General features: G+C 40.1%; 2 protein-coding genes across 3 annotated transcripts; one reads left to right on the top strand and one right to left on the bottom strand.

The window, feature by feature from the left end:
- Positions 1 to 650: 650 nt before the first annotated feature.
- On the bottom strand, positions 651 to 7,383 carry rnf8 (ring finger protein 8, E3 ubiquitin protein ligase). The gene is given in 14 exon segments (XM_083933642.1): positions 651 to 1,054; positions 3,177 to 3,381; positions 3,606 to 3,713; positions 3,806 to 3,886; positions 3,993 to 4,055; positions 4,675 to 4,806; positions 4,808 to 4,858; positions 4,860 to 4,884; positions 5,024 to 5,160; positions 5,162 to 5,383; positions 5,385 to 5,474; positions 6,373 to 6,465; positions 6,467 to 6,502; positions 7,175 to 7,383. Coding segments are annotated over 14 exon segments (1,557 nt in total). The 5' UTR covers positions 7,298 to 7,383; the 3' UTR covers positions 651 to 863.
- A 2,219-nt stretch (positions 7,384 to 9,602) lies between these two features.
- Positions 9,603 to 17,631, top strand: aida (axin interactor, dorsalization associated). 2 transcript variants are annotated; one of them, XM_083934624.1, is made up of 10 exons: positions 9,603 to 9,887; positions 11,308 to 11,374; positions 11,454 to 11,507; positions 12,531 to 12,585; positions 12,662 to 12,725; positions 12,803 to 12,873; positions 13,264 to 13,386; positions 13,524 to 13,646; positions 15,439 to 15,556; positions 15,640 to 17,631. In XM_083934624.1, exons 1-10 carry the CDS (start codon positions 9,781 to 9,783, stop codon positions 15,737 to 15,739), a joined length of 882 nt encoding a protein of 293 aa, XP_083790750.1. In that variant the 5' UTR covers positions 9,603 to 9,780; the 3' UTR covers positions 15,740 to 17,631. The 2 variants fall into 2 exon arrangements, with proteins under 2 accessions (XP_083790750.1, XP_083790749.1); XM_083934623.1 differs by having other exon boundaries at positions 12,803 to 12,906.
- Positions 17,632 to 18,502: the final 871 nt, after the last annotated feature.

Below are 18,502 nucleotides of genomic sequence, written 5' to 3'. Positions count from 1 at the left end.
TTGAGCTAAATGCCAGTTCAGTGCGTTAGCATGAAAACCGCAAATGATAATTCCCACTAAATATAAAGTACAGCTGAGGCTGATGGGAATGTCATTAGTTATGCAGGTATTTGGGCATAAACCCACAAGTACTGGACACATTAAAAATAACTTTTCATCTGGTGGTTTTTTGAAATAGTTCACAGGATGAGAGAAAACGGCGACCTTATGGTGACACTATACCAAAAGTCAGAGGCTCCAATGTGTAACATGAATGCTTGTGCAACATGTCCTCTTAATTTCATGCGTCCTGAGAGATCTCAGTCTGGACTAAAGTAGTGGACACTTCCATTCATAGTCACAAAACATTGGTATAATCCTTTCACTTCCTGTGCAGCTGTACATTTTTAAGGCTATTATCTGCTGTACTTACATGTGAGTGCCGAGGACTTGATTAGCCAGTCGGATAATCCCTTCTTTCCCAGCAGAGGTTTGTTTTGCGCCTGGCCTTCTCTCTGTCTCTCTGACAAAAGGTCACATTTTCAGCTGCCACATCTTATGAATTCAGGCATCACCAAAGACCACTCTTACTATTTGATAGGACCTTCATAAGGTTTACTAGTTCCTTAGAACCATAAACACAATGAATCGATTCTTGGACAAAATTCATATGAAGAAACTTTATTCCTTTTGTTGAAAATAAAGACAAAAAAACAACTGATCATTTTACAAAAAAGACAAAACAAACATAACCCTTGGCTTAATCTGGTTAATGGACTCATGATGAGACCAAACTTTGAGTATTATCTGGGAAATATCCAAGAAAATGCAAACATCAAAACTCAGAAAGTCCATTTCGCATCGCAGCCCACTGCAGAAAAGAGCTAATCCTCAAAGTCATCAACACTTTCATCAGAGTAACCACTGTAGGGCGAACTTGAGTCCAAATGAATGCTACTGTCTGTGTCCAGCGAGACCACAGAGCTCAGCCTACTATCTATGGACACCATACTGCCGTCACTGTTGCTGCTTCTGCTGCTGTCGTCGTGAATCACCATCACCTGAGCAGCGTCAGCTGTTGGAAAACACACACAAAAGAAAACAGTGAGTTTCACTTTACAGACATTTGAAAAAGCAGCATCTCTTCGTACTCTTCGACTTAACCAGCATGGCGCTCTCATTTTGATCCCACTGAAGACATGAATCCTTAAAAACAGGTCAAGAACTTTTTAAAGGCTTGTCACTGTACTTTTCAGCAAATGTTACTCACAGAGGAGTAAAAAGTGTATTTGTTGAGGACTATTTTCAGTTGCGGATGAATACACGTGGTGCTCTAGTCTACTGAGAATTTACTGCATCACTGTGTATGTGGGATCTGTTCAATATAATCCAGGCTTTGACAGCACAGGCAGTTAATTGTTGCCAGAACCAATGCATGTTTGGTTTCGGTCTCATGGGATTTGGTGACATTAAGAAAAATAGACTTTTGGGGAGAACATGTGTGATGTCCTGAACCCTCAAAGACTTTGTGATTTTTGTGGTATAACAAACATTAAATCAATATTTTTCTGTGATTATTTTTGAGTCAGGAACGACCAACATGTACAACATGACCGAGATCCATCAGACCGCATTGCTTGCTGTTTTTGATTAAAAGTCATATTGTATTATTGAGAAATTAAAATGTGTTTTCCCCTTTCCAAAAAATAGCACAGACCTGACAAGTTTGGCAACCAAATCCTGTTTCCACATGCACATTAAAGTCTCAGTTTAGTTGAAATAATGTAGAAACAAAATCCCCCTTCTTTATCATCAGCTTAATCAGTGCCATTGTGCCATCAGGGACCTTTAGTTTGCTGTTTGGATTTCATTTTGTTTTGATTCTCGATGTGTAACCCTTTCCTTGTATTGTATTATTAATAATACGTCATTGTACTTTGATGTATATTGGTGAAGCATTTTTAACTGTGGTGATGAAAAGTTCACTGGAAACAAAGTTTACTTACACAATGTTTGAATTTTAAGTAATAAGGTATCTGTGCGCTGCTCATTAACTTTGAATATATTCGCTAAGTGTGACGGATACATTTCATCTTCCCGCCTTTGTTTATCAGGAGAATGCAGGCTCAGCACCATCACAACTTATATTCATCTTAGCAGTATTTCAATACGACATACATTTTATTTCAGCTGTCATTTCATGTTTCTAAAATAACAGAAAGAGGACATGAATCGGCCTCATTGTACTGCCACCTTGTGTTTGAAATGTTCACTGTGCTCCACACTCCAGACCACCCACCCCTACGCCTTCTCCCCTCACGCCACCAAAAAGCATATTTCAAAAAAGTCTATTAAGGCGAGACAGGCTGATGCTGAGAGTGTAAATACTCTCTGAACACCTTGAAAATCCCATTTCTTTTAGAGCCTCTGAGCAGCTTCGCCGCACTAGCCAAGGGTCGAGCACCTCAGTGGCGACTGCTGAAGGTGAGAGGAACATTTGTCACTGAGATCACCCAGACATGTCAAGGCCATCCAGCCATTTGAGCTGATGAATGTGACACTGCAAACCATTACTAGTAAGTCAGATATTAATGCTAAATGGGTCATCCACGTGGCTCTTCTGGTTGGTTGGTTGGTTGGTTGGTTGGTTGAACGATATGCTTTCGTCCAACTAAATTTGTGTTGGTAGAACAATAGCCGGTTACAGCTGTGGCCGTGTGTCCACAAAAGGATCTTATCCCAGCTGAAAATGCTGCACACACTTCTGAAAACGCACAGCAGAGACCGCCAGAGCACTTGGGTGGCGCAGTGTTTCTTTCCAGCTGAGATCCCTTGATCCTGCGTGATATCGCAAGAGTCCTGCAGCAATGCTGTGGAACAACTGCGGATTTAAAAATCTCAGCGTTCAGCAAAGACTTAATGCTCAGCACCTCGCCATGCTGATGATGTTTGTAACAGAGTGTAATTACACGCCACTCACATTGCAAAGAATTGTTTTTTTTGTCCTGTTCATATTTAAAAAACTACTTCTCTAACTGTATTAGAGGTGTCTGAGTTAAACATTGTTCAACTTTGAGAATGCAGTAGCGCCCGACTGATGTGCCTCAAGTTTCCCAGGCAGGAAAAGACGCAGCATGTGTACAGCCCCAAAACTGTTGGATACTAACGCCACTGTTTAATGGTAACGCACCTCTTACCTTTCCTCTCAGTGATGAGGGTCTGCCGCCTCGACTTCATGTCCAGGCTCAGGTTGTCCACCATGCTGTCTATGCAGTTGTCCAGGGCCAGACAACGGGTCTGGGACTGGATGGCCTGTCGACAGATGGGACACTCGTCTTTCTTTTTACGCCACTGCTTGATGCAATGACTGCAGAAGCTATGAGCACAGTTCAGGATGACTGCCTGTTGACCATAGATAGAAAGATAGAAAAGTTAATTTATTGTATAAGTATTCAGGTTTTTTTGCCTATCTTCTAAGCACCTCAATAAGAAAACAGAAGTTGTAAAGTTACTGACTTTTAGCTTAGTATTTAAATCACTGTGTTTAACAGTTTCATTACTGTGTAACAATTTTGTACCTGTGGTACTGATTTTCAACACCACGCTTAACTGACTCTTGAAACTACCTCAATAAAGAGCTCGGAGCAGATGATGCACTGAAGCTCGTTTTCCAAAACCTCAGTCACTTGTGTAACTACTTCCTCCTTTTGGGCCCTCGCCTTTTCTTTCTCCTCCTGCAAAAACAAATAAATACATGAATAAAGCTTTGCTGATGCCATGCCAAACTACGCAAATAGCATGCTTAAATGACTGAATATTGTCATACCTTTGTCACTTCCAGCTCTTTGTTTTTGGCCAAGAGAATCTCTTCAAAGGAAAGGGCCAGTTCGTCTATTACTTTCTTTTGCTAAAGATGTTGAAAACAGTTTGACAAATTAAAAAAAAAATCTATTTTAAGCATACGAGGATGAGCATAAGAGCAAATTTTACGCTTCCAGTTTTATGCTACATACCTCTTGCAAGGCCTCTTCCAACTGTTTCTTCAAAAGCTCCTCTTGTTGCTGTGTTTTCTTTGCCTAAATAAATAAAATGTTAAACATTAAAGAAAATATTTTGTCTCTTCAAGTCATTCAAACAAAAATTGTAAAAAAAACAAACTAAAAAAAACCTGGATCCAAACCATCGCCCACTCCACAGAGTTGACTGATTCGTCTGCCACTGTGACATGACACAAAAATACAGCACCATGGGCATGACTAAAGCCTCTGTCAAGCTGCTATTACCATGGTGTTTACATTGACAGCACTCATTGGCCAATCACATCCAAGTTGGTTAAACATGCTTACATCATAGTCTTTGGTCGTAAAACGGTGGATAAATTCTTTTGAGTGACGCAACCTCCGCAAAATGACTCGTTTCACTGTCAGAAAGTGAAGAAGAGCTGCACATTTAATCATTTTATCCCCCATTCAAGCTAAACAGGAAGTTGGCTCTGACTGGAAGTCTCCTGTGATTGTTTTGGGAAAATCGAATGCCCCTCCCTCATGGAAATCAGTTCGAGTGCAGGCGATGTCAGATAGTTCTGTCGGATATCAGGCTACGAACGTGAACAGAGCAATACTTTCAATTCTATGGAGCTCAGTTGTTGGTGATGCATATTTCATGCATGAAAGGAGTTACTGAAAAACCTCTCACCTCTAGCTGCCTCTTGGTTTCACTGAAGGACTTCTCTAAAGACTCCATCCGGTACATCTTGGCTCTGAGCGCCCCCAGCTGACCCTGCAGCTCCCTGACATGCTCCTCTCTGAGCGGGTCAGCCTGCTGGGGCACTCCCCCCCAGCGAAGCTACCTGCCTTTGAGTGTCATCCACCTGCTCTCGTCAGCATCAGGATGTTCTGGCTGTACCTGCAACATAAGTACATGTAGAAAATACAGTTAAGTGAGATAACAACTTTCTATGAACCTTTTGGGTCTTGAGTGATTGATGTACTTTTCAGAAAAAAACTGATGCAAATGTCATTATAATACACAAACTGGGGCTTACATCTGCAAGTTGTCCAGGTCACACTGACTGCTGGAGCCATCTGAGGGTCTGTCTACTTCCTGGACTTGTCTGCTGGGTCCAGTTTCCTCTGGCTGGCTGTGACTGAGCCTCTGCTGACACTTCACTGGTAAGAGAGGGGCAGGGCTTCGCAAATGACCTTCCTGCAGAGAAGCAGCGGTAGAGCTTTGGCTTTGAGGTAGATGGCTCAACTTCTTCCACAGTCAACTTCCTCTTGGACTTCTTGGGAACGTGAGCTGCTTTAGCGCCCTCTCTTTGCTCCTTTGTCAGGTAGAGTTCAATGTCTTTGAGGGCGCGCTGGATGAGCATGTAGTCAAACTCCACTTCAGGTCCGATTACAGGAAACCCCGAGTTGTATGGAGTCTCCAAGCCTCAGCTGATGGGGTTCTTCAGAGGGTATGCGGTTTCCATTCACCCACACACCGTTGAGACTCTGATTTTTTTTAAAAGCAAGACCCTTCTTTATCAGCTACAGTTCAAAATAATATTCACATAGAACATACACTCAGTCACCACTTTATCAGGAACACCTGTTAAAATATAATGCAACCCAGTACAGCAGCTCAGTCATAAATTCTACCTGCACAAAAAGATAATAATGTTCAGTTTTTGTCTTTGTTTATCTTTGAGGTTGCAGTTGTTGCAGTGGTGTTCAACTGGACAGTAGTTTTTATTTTAATGATCCTCTGTGGCTGACAAATACTACTAATTAAATCCTATATTGACACAGTGCAGTCATTTATTTTTGGTGATTGGTTTGTATATTTTTGTATACATGCTGACAGTGCTTCTATGTGGGACAACATGCAAAACAAAGGCTCTTTCGCATATAATTATTAGTCTCTGTTGTTTTTTTAACAGTTAAAACACCATCACTTTGATCTACATTGTTTGATATGAACTCTCTCTCTCTCTCTCTCTCTCTCTCTCTCTCATCTCTCTCTCTCTCCTCTCTCTCTCTCATCTTCTCTCTCTCTCTCTCTCTCTCTCTCTCTCTCTCTCTCTCTCTCTCTCTCTCTCTCTCTCTCTCTCTCTCTCTCTCTCTCTCTCTCTCTCTCTCTCTCCTCTCTCTCTCTCTCTCTCTCTCTCTCTCTCTCTCTCTCTCTCTCTCTATATATATATATATATATAAACGGTATATACATAATATATATTTCCTTTTAAAGCTCATTTTCCCCTTTGGTCTTTTATCATTTTTATCATGTCAAACACTTGTGACTTTGTCTTTAGATGGTGCATCACATAAACATATTAGTATTATTATTATTTGTTTACACAGAAGTACAGAAGTCCCAATAAAACATAACATCACAATAGATAATGTAATATACCTTCTTGTCTGTCACTGTCCACTGGCCGTCTTCCCTCTGCTTGAGAGTACAGTGCAGTCTGGAGATCATCAGAGGACAACTTGGAGACAGCAAGCTGGTGGGTCACATCCACACCACGTCCTATGGTGATCTGGACAAGGCAAGTTTATTTGTACAGTGCCTTTCAACAACAAAGTAATTTAAAGTGCTTTACAAAAAAAACATTAAAGCATTGGAAATAAACACAAAATGACATTTAGATATAAAATGACATTCAGATAAAATAATTACAAAAACAATAAAAATACAAAGACGCAAAAAATATTATTTTAAGTCAAATAAAAACCAAGATTATAAAAAGAATAGAAGTCATAGTGCAGCATACTTCCCTACAGAGCCTGAGTGCACTAAGTAAGTAAGTAAGTAAATAATGGCTCCAAGTTTGTTTACTGTCGCAACAAAGTAATATTTGTCACATTGATGATGGATTATAGTTTAATTGTTTGCCATTTATTAATTCGTATCCAAATAAATCCTAACCTCCACACTTTCTGGCCAAAAACTGTGCAGAAATCATGTTATCAGTGATGTAGGGCAGTATAAGCAGTTGATAAATTGTTTTTACAGTCAAAAACAAACACGTCCTCTTCTGTACAGCTTTTAGCACATTTAAACATGTACATACACTTCAATAATGACAAGTTAGAGAAAACAGAAAATTAACCATAAACGAGGAATACATGTTATGTGAAAAATTGTGAACTTGAGCAAGTTTTAGGGTTGAAGACAGATTTAGCTGGCTAGTTAGCATTAGCATTAGCACCTCGGTGTTTTGGACCAGGTGAAGCCAGTCTGAATGTTTCCCGACCCTCATCAAACATGAGACCTCTGGGCCCGAACAGTCCTGCGCCTCCGCCGCAGACGAGTCCGCCGTTACTTTTTCCATCTTATCTCATTCTGTCGGCGGCTAAAACGACCTAAAAACACACCATTATCTGTGAGGCTGCTGCTCCATAGCTAACGTTAAACACCTTCCGTTGTCAGGCTGGAGAGTGACAGCCACACCGGAACACCTCAGGGTTGTTTTCAAAATAAAAGCGTTAAAAGGAGGTGGACTGATTTTTCACTCTGTTGCCATTAAATTGAAAAAATGTTGATACTTGTACTTAAGTCATGGACAGTTAACGGTTGGGTATTTTACAGACCTAAGAATAGACAAATGACACTGTTCCACAACCCTATTGCAATAATAAAAACAATAATAATAATAATAATAATAATAATAATAATAATAATAATAATAATAATAATAATGATAATAGTAATAATATCATTATAATAATATTATACAGTATATAATATAATGTAATGGGGCATATAGTGTATAATAGATGTATATACAATATATGTGAATACATAAAATTAGAAAATATGTTCCTTTTTTTATTCGATAAATTGTACAGATCAGTAAGTGCCCTTTTATAGTTCAAGAAGCAATATTTTAAGCATAAAACACACCACTAACATGCACAAACTGTTAATTTATTTCTGAATATCCACTAAATCTGATGTTATCACTTGCCACCCATTTCCATTTACAGTTGCTTTAAAAATGAGGACGCAGAACTTTACTTCCCTGTGTTGGTAATTAAATATTTAACAGAATGTATTGGGCTATTTTAACCTGAAACTCTCAAAATGTTTTATATATTAAAATAATTGTATTTTTTTATTATTTATTTTATTATTTGTATTTATTTATGACTCCTATTTATTTATTTTGACATATATTACTGTTGCATTATTGACTGCAGTATTACCTCTCATTTTATAAGCATCTGTATATTGTCCTACAGTGATGGTGCAATTAATCCCTCAGTACAGTATTTCCCTTGAACACATACTCTCTTATGCACGTCTTATATATATATATATATATATATATATATACTTTTTACATTTTTTATATTTACTGTATATTGTGCTTTTCTCAGTTTTATTACATAATCTCAGGTTTGCTCCGGACAAATTATCAGAATAAGACTTCAATTAAAATTCAATTTTTAATAAAATCACCTTGGTAACTAGCTGGTCAAAAATGGACAAGCTGGAAAAAAAGACAAACCTACATATGAATTAAAAAAAATAATAATTCAAACACTTATAAATAATTATAAAAGCATATCTGAAACATAAATAATATAAATAATAGAAACAAAAAGACCCAAAATAAACCCCAATTATTGTGTAATGTTATTACATTTGAAATGAATCCATGTATTACTTTTCTAAAATATCACATTTGCAATTAAATCTTACACATTGATGGAAAGTAAAAGAAGCAACTGAATGCTTGTGTAATTCCATTTGATCCTACTTTTTACTTCTACTGCATTACATTTTCGAGGATAACATTGTACTTTTTTACTCTACTACATTTATTGAACAGCTATTGATAAAATGTTTCTTCCATGAATACAACTGTAGAAAAACACGATATTACTGATATATGTTAATTAGTAGTTATTTCTTGTTTCTTAGTAATTAGTTATTTTCTTCCTTTACATTGGCTTCCTGCTTGGCTGGGAACCGTAGGGTCGCTGGTTCAAGTCCCTGTGTGGACCATGTATGGGGCGTGGACTGGTGGCTGGAGAGGTGCCAGTTCATCTCCTGGGCAGTGCCGAGGTGCTGTTGAGCAAGGCACAGAACCCCCAACTGCTCGGGGCGCCGCTCACTGGCAGCCCCCTCACTCTAACATCTCTCCAGGTCCTGTCTGTGCATGTGTGTATTTCGGGCCTGTGTGTGTAACATGATTAATATTAAATGTGAAAAAATTCAATCCCCGTTACGGGATAAATAAAGTAATTCTTCTTCTTCTACATTTTGCATCTGTTATTGATGCTCTTGTTATTTGCACTGTCGCCTTTTGCTGCTGCAACATCGAAAACATAATTAATACTAATGAACGACGATCTTATCTTTTCTTATCTTAGCAGTCATTTCATTTTAACTTCCACCTGTAGTACAGTACGAGCACGGTGGGACTTCTCCTGCTCTCTCTTACATAATGTAGCGAATTTACTAATAAAAATAAATGGTGATGTCACACTGAAGAGGATTTTGCTCTGCAGCAGCCTGTCGCTCCCATCCTGACGTCACGTCGCCGTCCACTCGAGCGACCCCGTGCACTAAAACGCGCGCACCCTCGAGCTCCGGGCGGGACTTCCTTTCTTTTTGCGGATGCGATATTAGGGTGAGCAGGCAGAAAGGGCTTGGTCGGGGTGTCACTGGTGATTGTATCTGTGCGGCTCTGGACAGCGGAGAACCGGGCTGACGACGCCGCTCCTCCTGCTGCCGAAGCCCCGTAGATGAACCTTCCTCCGGCTATGCTGCTGCCCTGAGAGCGCCGCGAGCACCCGCCCTGCCGACATGTCTGATGTCAACAAGACTGTTCAGAAATGGCACGCCAGTTTTAAGAAAGGCACAGACTTTGACTCGTGGGGACAATTAGTGGAGGCTATAGATGAGTACCAAATGTAAGTTGCATTCAACATGTGTGTCCTGCCTCTCCACACAGCTGTTTTCTCCTCCATGCTTCTTCTTCTTCTTCTTCTTTGCTTTTATTGAACCACCCATCTGTGCAGGGAGGTGACATCATGGGGGAGACAGAGGAGGAGAAGTTATAGCATCTGAGCTGTCAGTCAGTCAGTAAACAAACCCTACCCAACCGTGTGTGTGTGTGTGTGTGTGTGCGTGTGCGTGTGCGTGTGCGTGTGCGTGTGCGTGTGTGTGTGCGTGTGTGTGTGTGTGTGTGTGTGTGTGTGTGCAGATTCATTCACCACCAGTTTGAGTGGAGGGAGAGTTTCTTTCATAGAAAGCCTGTCATGGAAAAAAGTAATCGAGAGCTGCGTGTAGTTTCATTATGTGTCATGGAGTACAGAAAAATTGACAAATCTGTTCCTCAAGAGTATTGGGAAACAGTCAGCCCCACCCTCTGTTGTTATGGGTGGGGTTTCATGTGTTTGGAGGGGATTGTTTCCTGTTTTCAGACAATATTTAGTCTTTACACGTTTTTAAAGATGTGATCTGCTTTGTCAGCTGATCCATTATCTGTATCTGAAATTGCATTCATGTAAAAAAAAAAAAATCTAAACCCTGGCACTAAAAAAGAAGCCATTTATGTAAAAGTGGAGAAACCATCGCTAAACAGAGGAGGTCTGAGACACCACTTATCTCCAATTTACAATGCTGCCCTTTCAGCCCTTCCCAGGAGATTCAACAATCTAACCTCCAAGGACAACTGTTCACACATGGCCCCGTGTGACCCCAACGACTGTCGTTCAGACTCAATGGAGCACTAACGAAGTCCTGACACTTACTCTTCTCTTACACTTTATTCTTGTGTTAGGTTAAAATGTTTTTGTATAGTTGCACTGTCGTTATTTGCTGCTCTGTGTGCCCTGAATTGCCCCCCCGGGGACAAATAAAGTTTTTTGAATTTGAATTGAATTGAATTGAAACCAACTGCCCACCAACGACTGTCACTCTAACGACGGGCGTGGGCATTTGGAGCACAAAGGGTTTCAGTGACATCATCGGCCTTGTGAGAGGTTAAATACCTGGATCTCACACCAGTTAGTGAGACCAGTCCCAGCCTGGTTGTGGTCCTGGTCTTGGACCAGTCCCAGCCTGGTCAGATGCGTACATGAACTGATGAAGCCTCTTGGATGAGAGGTGAAACGTCTTCCTAGACAAATAACCAGTCCAGTTGTTTTTAAATGTAATTGCTTTGGGGATAACGATGACCTGGACGAATGAGAACATTCACAGGCTAAACCCTGACACCTTTATTTTTGACCTGAGGGGGGCGCAAACGCACATCATTTAGCCACCTTACATTACAACAACAATCCGAGTTTTACTGGAAAAGCATTAACCCACTTCTGTGTCATTTAGTTTAGCGAGACAACTGCAAAAAGAGGTCCAGTCAACAAATCCATCAGACTTCACAGAGGAGCAGAAGGTAATTATTGCATTTATATTTCACCTCTTGACAGAAAATATCTGCTTAAACTAAATAAAACTTTTTTTTTTCTTTTAAGAAAACTTTGGGAAAGATTGCAACATGCCTGGAGATGAGAAGTGGCAGTTTGCAGGTGGGTGTCATTGTTTTTGAGTGGGTATGAAATATATGTAATTCTAGAAAGTCGATTTATTTATAGCGCACATCTTTAAAACAACAGAGAGATTGAAATTATAATCAAGTAAAAACGCTGACATAACTAAGAGGATCAGTAATAAGTCCCTCAAATCCTTTAGAAATGTTTAACCAGACACCAAAAGAGTGTGTCAAATTGTTATTGTTTTGAAATGTTCACGTCACACAGCTCTTCTTCATGCAGTACACCAGACTTCATTAGAGTTTTTGGCTATTTAGCCTTTATCTGATAGGTTAAAAATGTTTTTGTATAGTTGCACTGTCGTTATTTGCTGCTCTGTGTGCCCTGAATTGCCCCCCGGGGACAAATAAAGTTTTTTTTTTTTAATTGAATTGAATTGAATTATCTGACAAAAGCCAAATAGGTGAAAAACTGTGTCCTTCACTTAAATACACATGGCTGCTGTTAATTCAGCGCTCTCAACGTTTCAATCTTTTATTTAGTTACATTTCCTGTAAATTTCCATCTCTCTGCGTGTTTTTATAAATGCTGATTCACAGACTCAACAGTCTCCACACTGCCAGGAATATAAGTCTGGTTAAGAAAAAGTAAACCCCTCTATTTGTATTGAAATCCAAAAAAGGGCTCGAAGATATGGCCAAAAAAGGTGATTTCATATGTTCTCTGGCAATTCAATGAATAAATAATCTAGATGAAATAACCATAACTCAAACATATTTTTGTTTACTCCTATGTGAAATAAATTCTTCATTCAAGGATCAGAACGTTGAAATGGCGTACAAATGGCGTAAATATTGCTGTTACGCAGATTGTTAGCTGTTTTTTCGACATAGCAGTACAGAAAGGAATATAGTTTTGACTTTATTTATCATCATATCGCCCAAAAAATAATATCAGAAAGACTCCATCATGTGCAAGTCCTGCGTACTCCTCTTGCGGTCATTAAAGCTCATAGAAAAATCAATATGCAAAGTGTGTAACGTGTCCGCTCTTCTGCAGTGCACACAGTCAAAGGAGGACTTCAAGTTAGAAGAGCTGAAGAAACTGGAAATCAGTAAGTGCAGCGGCTGGGAGTTTGTTGATCGTCCTGTCGTGACTCTGTAGTCTGATCTTCCTCCTTTTGTCAACAGTCATCCAAACTATTCTGACCTACAACAAAGAATTTCCCTTTGACGTGCAGCCGGTGCCCTTACGGTAAATATCCCGCACGAGCACTGAAGTGAATTAATCTGTCGATGAAGTGATTAAACCTGCCGTTCCTCTCCCGTCAGGAAAATTCTTGCTCCAGGTGAAGAGGAGAACCTGGAGCTGGAGGAGGAGGAGGACGCTGCGGCAGGAGCAGGTGCTACAGAAGCTTTCCCCCCGCGAGCCCCCGGTACTGTGCACCCGCCTTTAACGGTTAATCAAACACACCCGCTGTTTGAGGGACGTTTGATTTGTTGTGTCCTGTTTTGGAGGGCTGTTTGACCGTGTGTCTCTTTGTTTCTTTCTGTCGGGGCTGTGCATGGCTTCATCGCTCATTCCTGCCTGCTTCATTTGCAGCTTCGCAAGGTACGGCTTTAAATCAATGAACATCTGAATCTGTTCTCTTCTGCATGTGTTGTGTTTCCATCACAGCCTGTCAGTGGAAATACAGTGTTTCTGTCTGTTAGTGGCTAATCTTTGGTCCCAAGTCACCACTCAGATTATAGTTATAGCAACTGTGAATGTTTTGAACCTTTGTCCTTCACAGGTACCTTGTTGCCACGGTTACCCTCAGAGCCTGGAATGACACTACTTACACTAAAGATCGAAAAAATTGGGTTGAAGGATGCCGGGCAGTGCATTGATCCGTACATGACTATTAGTATCAAAGGTAATGATCGACTCAAGTGCTTTGTATCGTTCTCCTTCCTGCGAAAACGCTGCTGAAGTGCATCACCTTGAAATCTGAATATAATATGTCTGTTCTGCCGAACACCAAGAGCAAATTCCCTGTTTGTCTGCCTGCAGATTTAAACGGCGTAGATGTGAACCCAATGCAGGACACCCCTGTGGCCTCCAGGAAGGAAGATACCTACATTCACTTCAGTGTGGACGTGGAGATCCAGAGACATGTGGAGAAGTTACCAAAAGGTAATAACTCACTGCTTATACTAAGTCAAAATATATTTAATTCCTACATTGCCAAAATCACAAAATTCCTGACACAATTTAAAAGATAACTCTGGTTGAAGTCCAAGGTTTTCTTATAGAAAAGAATAAAAAAAATGACTCGAATAGCTTCTGAAACCACACAGCTGTGACGACTATCGTAGTTCACCATCCCCATGTATGTCACTGTGATTGGATGGAACCTGGACTCTGTAAAGCGCATTGAGTACCAAGAAAGGCGCTATATAAATCCAATCCATTATTAATCCGTGTCTGAAAATAGTCCCCAACAAATACACGGTGTAGCTTGTCGGGGGTAGCATGCAGCTAAAGATACAGGGTAACGTTAGCTTACCAGTAGACTGCAGCTGCACTTTTCCACACACCATGGCCACGGCACGAGGCAGAGATGAAGAACTGGCACCAACGGGACTCCATGGTGCAATCAGGGGTACCTCTTAAACTCTATGGTGCATTCAGGGGCACCTCGTAAACTCTGAGAAACTCAAACAGTCTTGTAAAGTACTATCTCACCAGAGATGTATTAAGAGAACTGGATAGAGCGTTCGAGGCAGTTCAAGTTCAACTTCCGGATACCTGGATGATCTGCACTACTTCCGAGATACTTAGGCACTGTTGGAGCAAGCGCGCAAGAGATTTCTCCATGAAAAACTGGCTAATTCCAGTTTAGCGCTCCGCTAACTTGAATGGCGATTAAATTATTTAATTGTGTGGTTTTTCTAGACTTTTGAAATGACCGGATCTAATCATGACAGTGAAACGAGTCATTTTGCGGGGGTTGTGACTCTCGGAAAAATGTATCCACGGACGTCTCTTTCACCATAAAAGTCAATGGGGAAACGTCTTCAGTACATCATGGGACAGAAGTTGTAATTCCACCGTTTAGTCACAATGCTCCCTAGGGAGGTGTTCCAGGCACGTCCAGCTGGGAGGAGGCCTCGGAGAAGACCCAGGACCAGGTGGAGAGATTATATCTCCACACTGGCCTGGGAACGCCTCGGGATCCCCAGTTAGAGCTGGTTAATGTGGCCCGGGAAATGGAAGTTTGGGGTCCCCTGCTAAAGCTGCTGCCACGACCCGACCCCAGATAAGTGGTTGAAGATGAGATGAGTCACAATGCTTCAAAGTCTCGCGCACTTCCTGGGGGCAGCCCTTCTTTGTGGCAATCAGAGCAAAAACAAAAAAAAGTTTAAATTGAATTGAAACATATCTTTCAGTCGAAATTGGGATACGTCTTCTTATAATAGAAAAATTTAAATATGTATCTATGATATGGTCTTGGGGCTGATGCCACAGACAACGGAGGGCAGTCGAAAAGTATTGCGTAACACATTTTCTCTTTTGATCTTTTGACGAAGAAAAAGATAGTATAAGGCCAATCCTACCCTTTGATGCCACTGGGATCTTAGTTTTGCATAGACTCCACCATGCTGTGTCCGCTCTGGAGTATTGTTTGGCTACACTGGCTAATCATTTATCATTCAGTGATAGAGGGGGAAAAACGCTCTGGCTTGTTTATGAGTTTTTTTTAAAACCAATCGCAATAATCTTGGGCGGAGCTATGCAGATGGTGCCTTTGCCTTTGCACAGAGAAAGGGGCCCGGATATCAGACTTTATCCCAGCTCTGTACGCCCCGTGAGCCACTCTCTTGTGATCCAGACATTGTGTCAGTGTGCAGAAAGTTTAGAGGTAATTATTCAGGATGTTAACCCTTCTATTGAGTTTTGTTAAACCTGTTACGCATTCTTGCAGGAGCAGCTATCTTCTTTGAATTCAAACACTACAAGCCTAAAAAGAGGTTCACCAGCACTAAATGTTTTGCCTTCTTGGAAATGGACGAGATCAAACCGGGCCCCATCGTCATCGAACTGTGAGTCAGCCAGCATGCGTTTCCATTTGAAATGATCCTGTGTGTGAAACATGAAGTATAGACTGAACCTTCTTGTATTTCAGGTACAAGAAGCCCACAGACTTCAAGAGGAAGAAACTGCAGCTTCTAACAAAGAAACAACTCTATCTCCATCTTCACCAGACGATACACAAGGACAGCTAAGTGGCCTTGAACTCTGAGGCTCCTCTTTTTAATCTGTCTCACTCCCACACCCAGCAGAACGTGGTGCTCCGCCTCATCACATCCAGCAATATACTAAATCAAGGTTGTCATGTTTTTTTTTCCTCCAATAAAGTAAAGGGAGTTCAATCTTAGCAACATCAGCTCAGACTTTTCTATCTCTTTTGCAGGAGAACCTTCTCCAAAAATTTAGAAAGTTCATTTTGACTCGTTGGAGAACCGGGGCGTTTATTTTCAGCAGAGTTATGTTAAATCTCCAATTCAACAAAACATTAAGAGCCGCTTTTGTTGCAAAGCCACTGCCTGAATAAATGAAACTCTAACAGCTTCATTGTTTGATCCATCCCGCCGCAAAAAGTCCCAGAATGGTTTCAGTGTGCCATAAAGACTTGTTAATTATTACCAATTAAAAGACTGAAATAAAAAAGCTATTAAAACCTGGTTAATTAACTTTGCCTCATTAAAGTCCAAGTGAAAGTGACAAATTAACTGTTTTATCTATTGTTGCCTAGATGATTATTGATTATTGAATTTAATCACAAAATGAATATTACTTTGTTAATCCATACTAATGTGTCTGCTGATCATACTCCTCACCATCTCACAGTTTGTCTGCTTTAGTTTCCCTTTTGTGATTCCTTTAAAATTAACTGACCTTTCACGTTACATGTCGTCATTTATTATTACTACAAAAGTATTGATAAGCTTAGTTTTAATTTAAAGCAGCTAGCATTATGTCGAGCCAATCAGAGAACTTTCTTCTGTTCTGTGGGTTGGAGACCTTTCAACTTTTAGGTGGCACACTAACATATCTTTAAATGAATGAGTAGTCTTTACACTAAAGCTATCATACAATGGAAACCATACATTTATTGTAATTATATACACTAAAAAAAGTCCCAAATTCTCTGGTGGCACACTCTGTAATGTTTTGTTTAGTCACAGACACTATTGAATTCAGCAGAGGCATTTATAATGTTACATTGAGCAATTCTAGGATAAATATACAGCAGGTGTCAATTCATGATGCACTGAAATGCTCTGACTATTTAAAGAGGAGTCCTTTTTAAAGGTTGTGTTGGTTTTTGTCAGAATACATCACCACTTTGATTTCTATCTAAATATTTGTTTCTGCCCAGAATTAATGAGATTACGACTGTAGCAATTAAATGTCCCCATCATTTCTACAGTCGCCACATTTCCGTTCAGTGTTTATGCTTCAGTACGTACTGGATTTAGGTTGTTACAATACAATGTTATGAATGCATAAAGTGTTGGATGCAGCTTGGTTTGCATGATTCTGTATTCGGTGTAAACATCTGGTTGCCTTGTTCTAAACAAGCAGAGATGCAGTGTTCAGGTTGGATGTTCATCACCTGCCAGGAACTTTTTGTGTTTTTTTTTTAAATATAGTGTTATTTTGCAGATCGGATGTTTTGTGTATTCCGTTATATTTGGCCTTTCTAGAGGATGCATCTTTATTGGCAGTCACAGGACTGTTGTGCTCTTGGACTGACTTTAAGTATTGTCTTTCTCTACAGCCAACTACTTTTATTTTGAAATATCACGCAACCCTGTTACAAAGGGCTTTCAAATAAATAAATAAATGAAGTTGCATGTAACTTTTGTTTCCATAAAGACTTTGCAGATGTTTGTCTTCACTAAAACATCCACATTGTAATATTTGATTTTAGATTTTATTTTTGTAATGTCACAATATTCAGGACTGTAAATTAACTGTAAGATACACTAATTGATGAATATACAGTAACTGTGTGTATGTATGAAGGACTGAGATCTGTGTAGTGTTTTACTTTTGTTGACAGACTGAGGGGAATTGTATCAAACATTTACATTGCTTTTAATTTCTAATAAACTACAAATAAAGCAGGTTTGGTGGATCATTTCATCCAGAGGGGAGAACAGTGAACAGACTGTGTTTTAACTTTTTGATGTTGATGTAAAAACTTATGTTGCTTTTTTGAGGATCATATTAAAGAGACAGTTCAGATTTTTAATAGTGAGGTTGTATGAGGTTCTTATCCATAGTTGGTGTATTATCTACAGTAGATGGGTGCCAGGAGGAGTACCGGCACGGAAGCTAAGTAATGCAGCATCAGATATCACTGTTTTGCGAGCAGACCTGAAGCAGTTCTATGCCCTCGTCAAAGCCATCAGACTCCATTGGCAAAAACAACAATGTAACTTTACAGAGCATGGGAAGTGTTGGTCTACTGCGGTGTAGTTTGTTAGTTCCTTGGATTAGGAACTAAAATCACCAACTAACCTATCTCACTGTCCCTCTCACTTTTAAGAATGCATTAAATACTTCGGCCAATCGCCTTCAAAAAGAGCTTCCAGGTTAATTTAAAAGCAAAATAGATGTGAAAGAACTGTTGGACAAACGTCTCCACCCATTATTGAGATATCCCCAAAGCAATTTCAGTCAAAAGCAACTTGGTTATTTGTCTAGGAAGATGTTTCACCTCTCATCCAAGAGGCTTCATCAGTTCATGTACACATCTGACCAGGCAGGGACTGGACCAACTAACTGGTGTAGAGATCCAGATATTTAACCTCTCACCTTCTGGAAGTCCAGTTGCTTTCGACTGAAATTGCTGTTGGGATAATGAAGACCTGGATAAACCAGAATATTCACAGGCCCATTAATGAGATACTACCAGTATCACTCGATACACTAAGCTAAATATGGAACATGCTGTTTTCTACTTTAGTTAATGTTAA

The sequence above is a fragment of the Echiichthys vipera genome (genome assembly GCF_963691815.1).
Source record: "Echiichthys vipera genome assembly, chromosome: 19".
Classification (NCBI taxonomy): domain Eukaryota; kingdom Metazoa; phylum Chordata; class Actinopteri; order Perciformes; family Trachinidae; genus Echiichthys; species Echiichthys vipera.
Note: the sequence above shows the minus strand (reverse complement) of the source record. Positions and strands in the feature narration are given on the sequence as shown.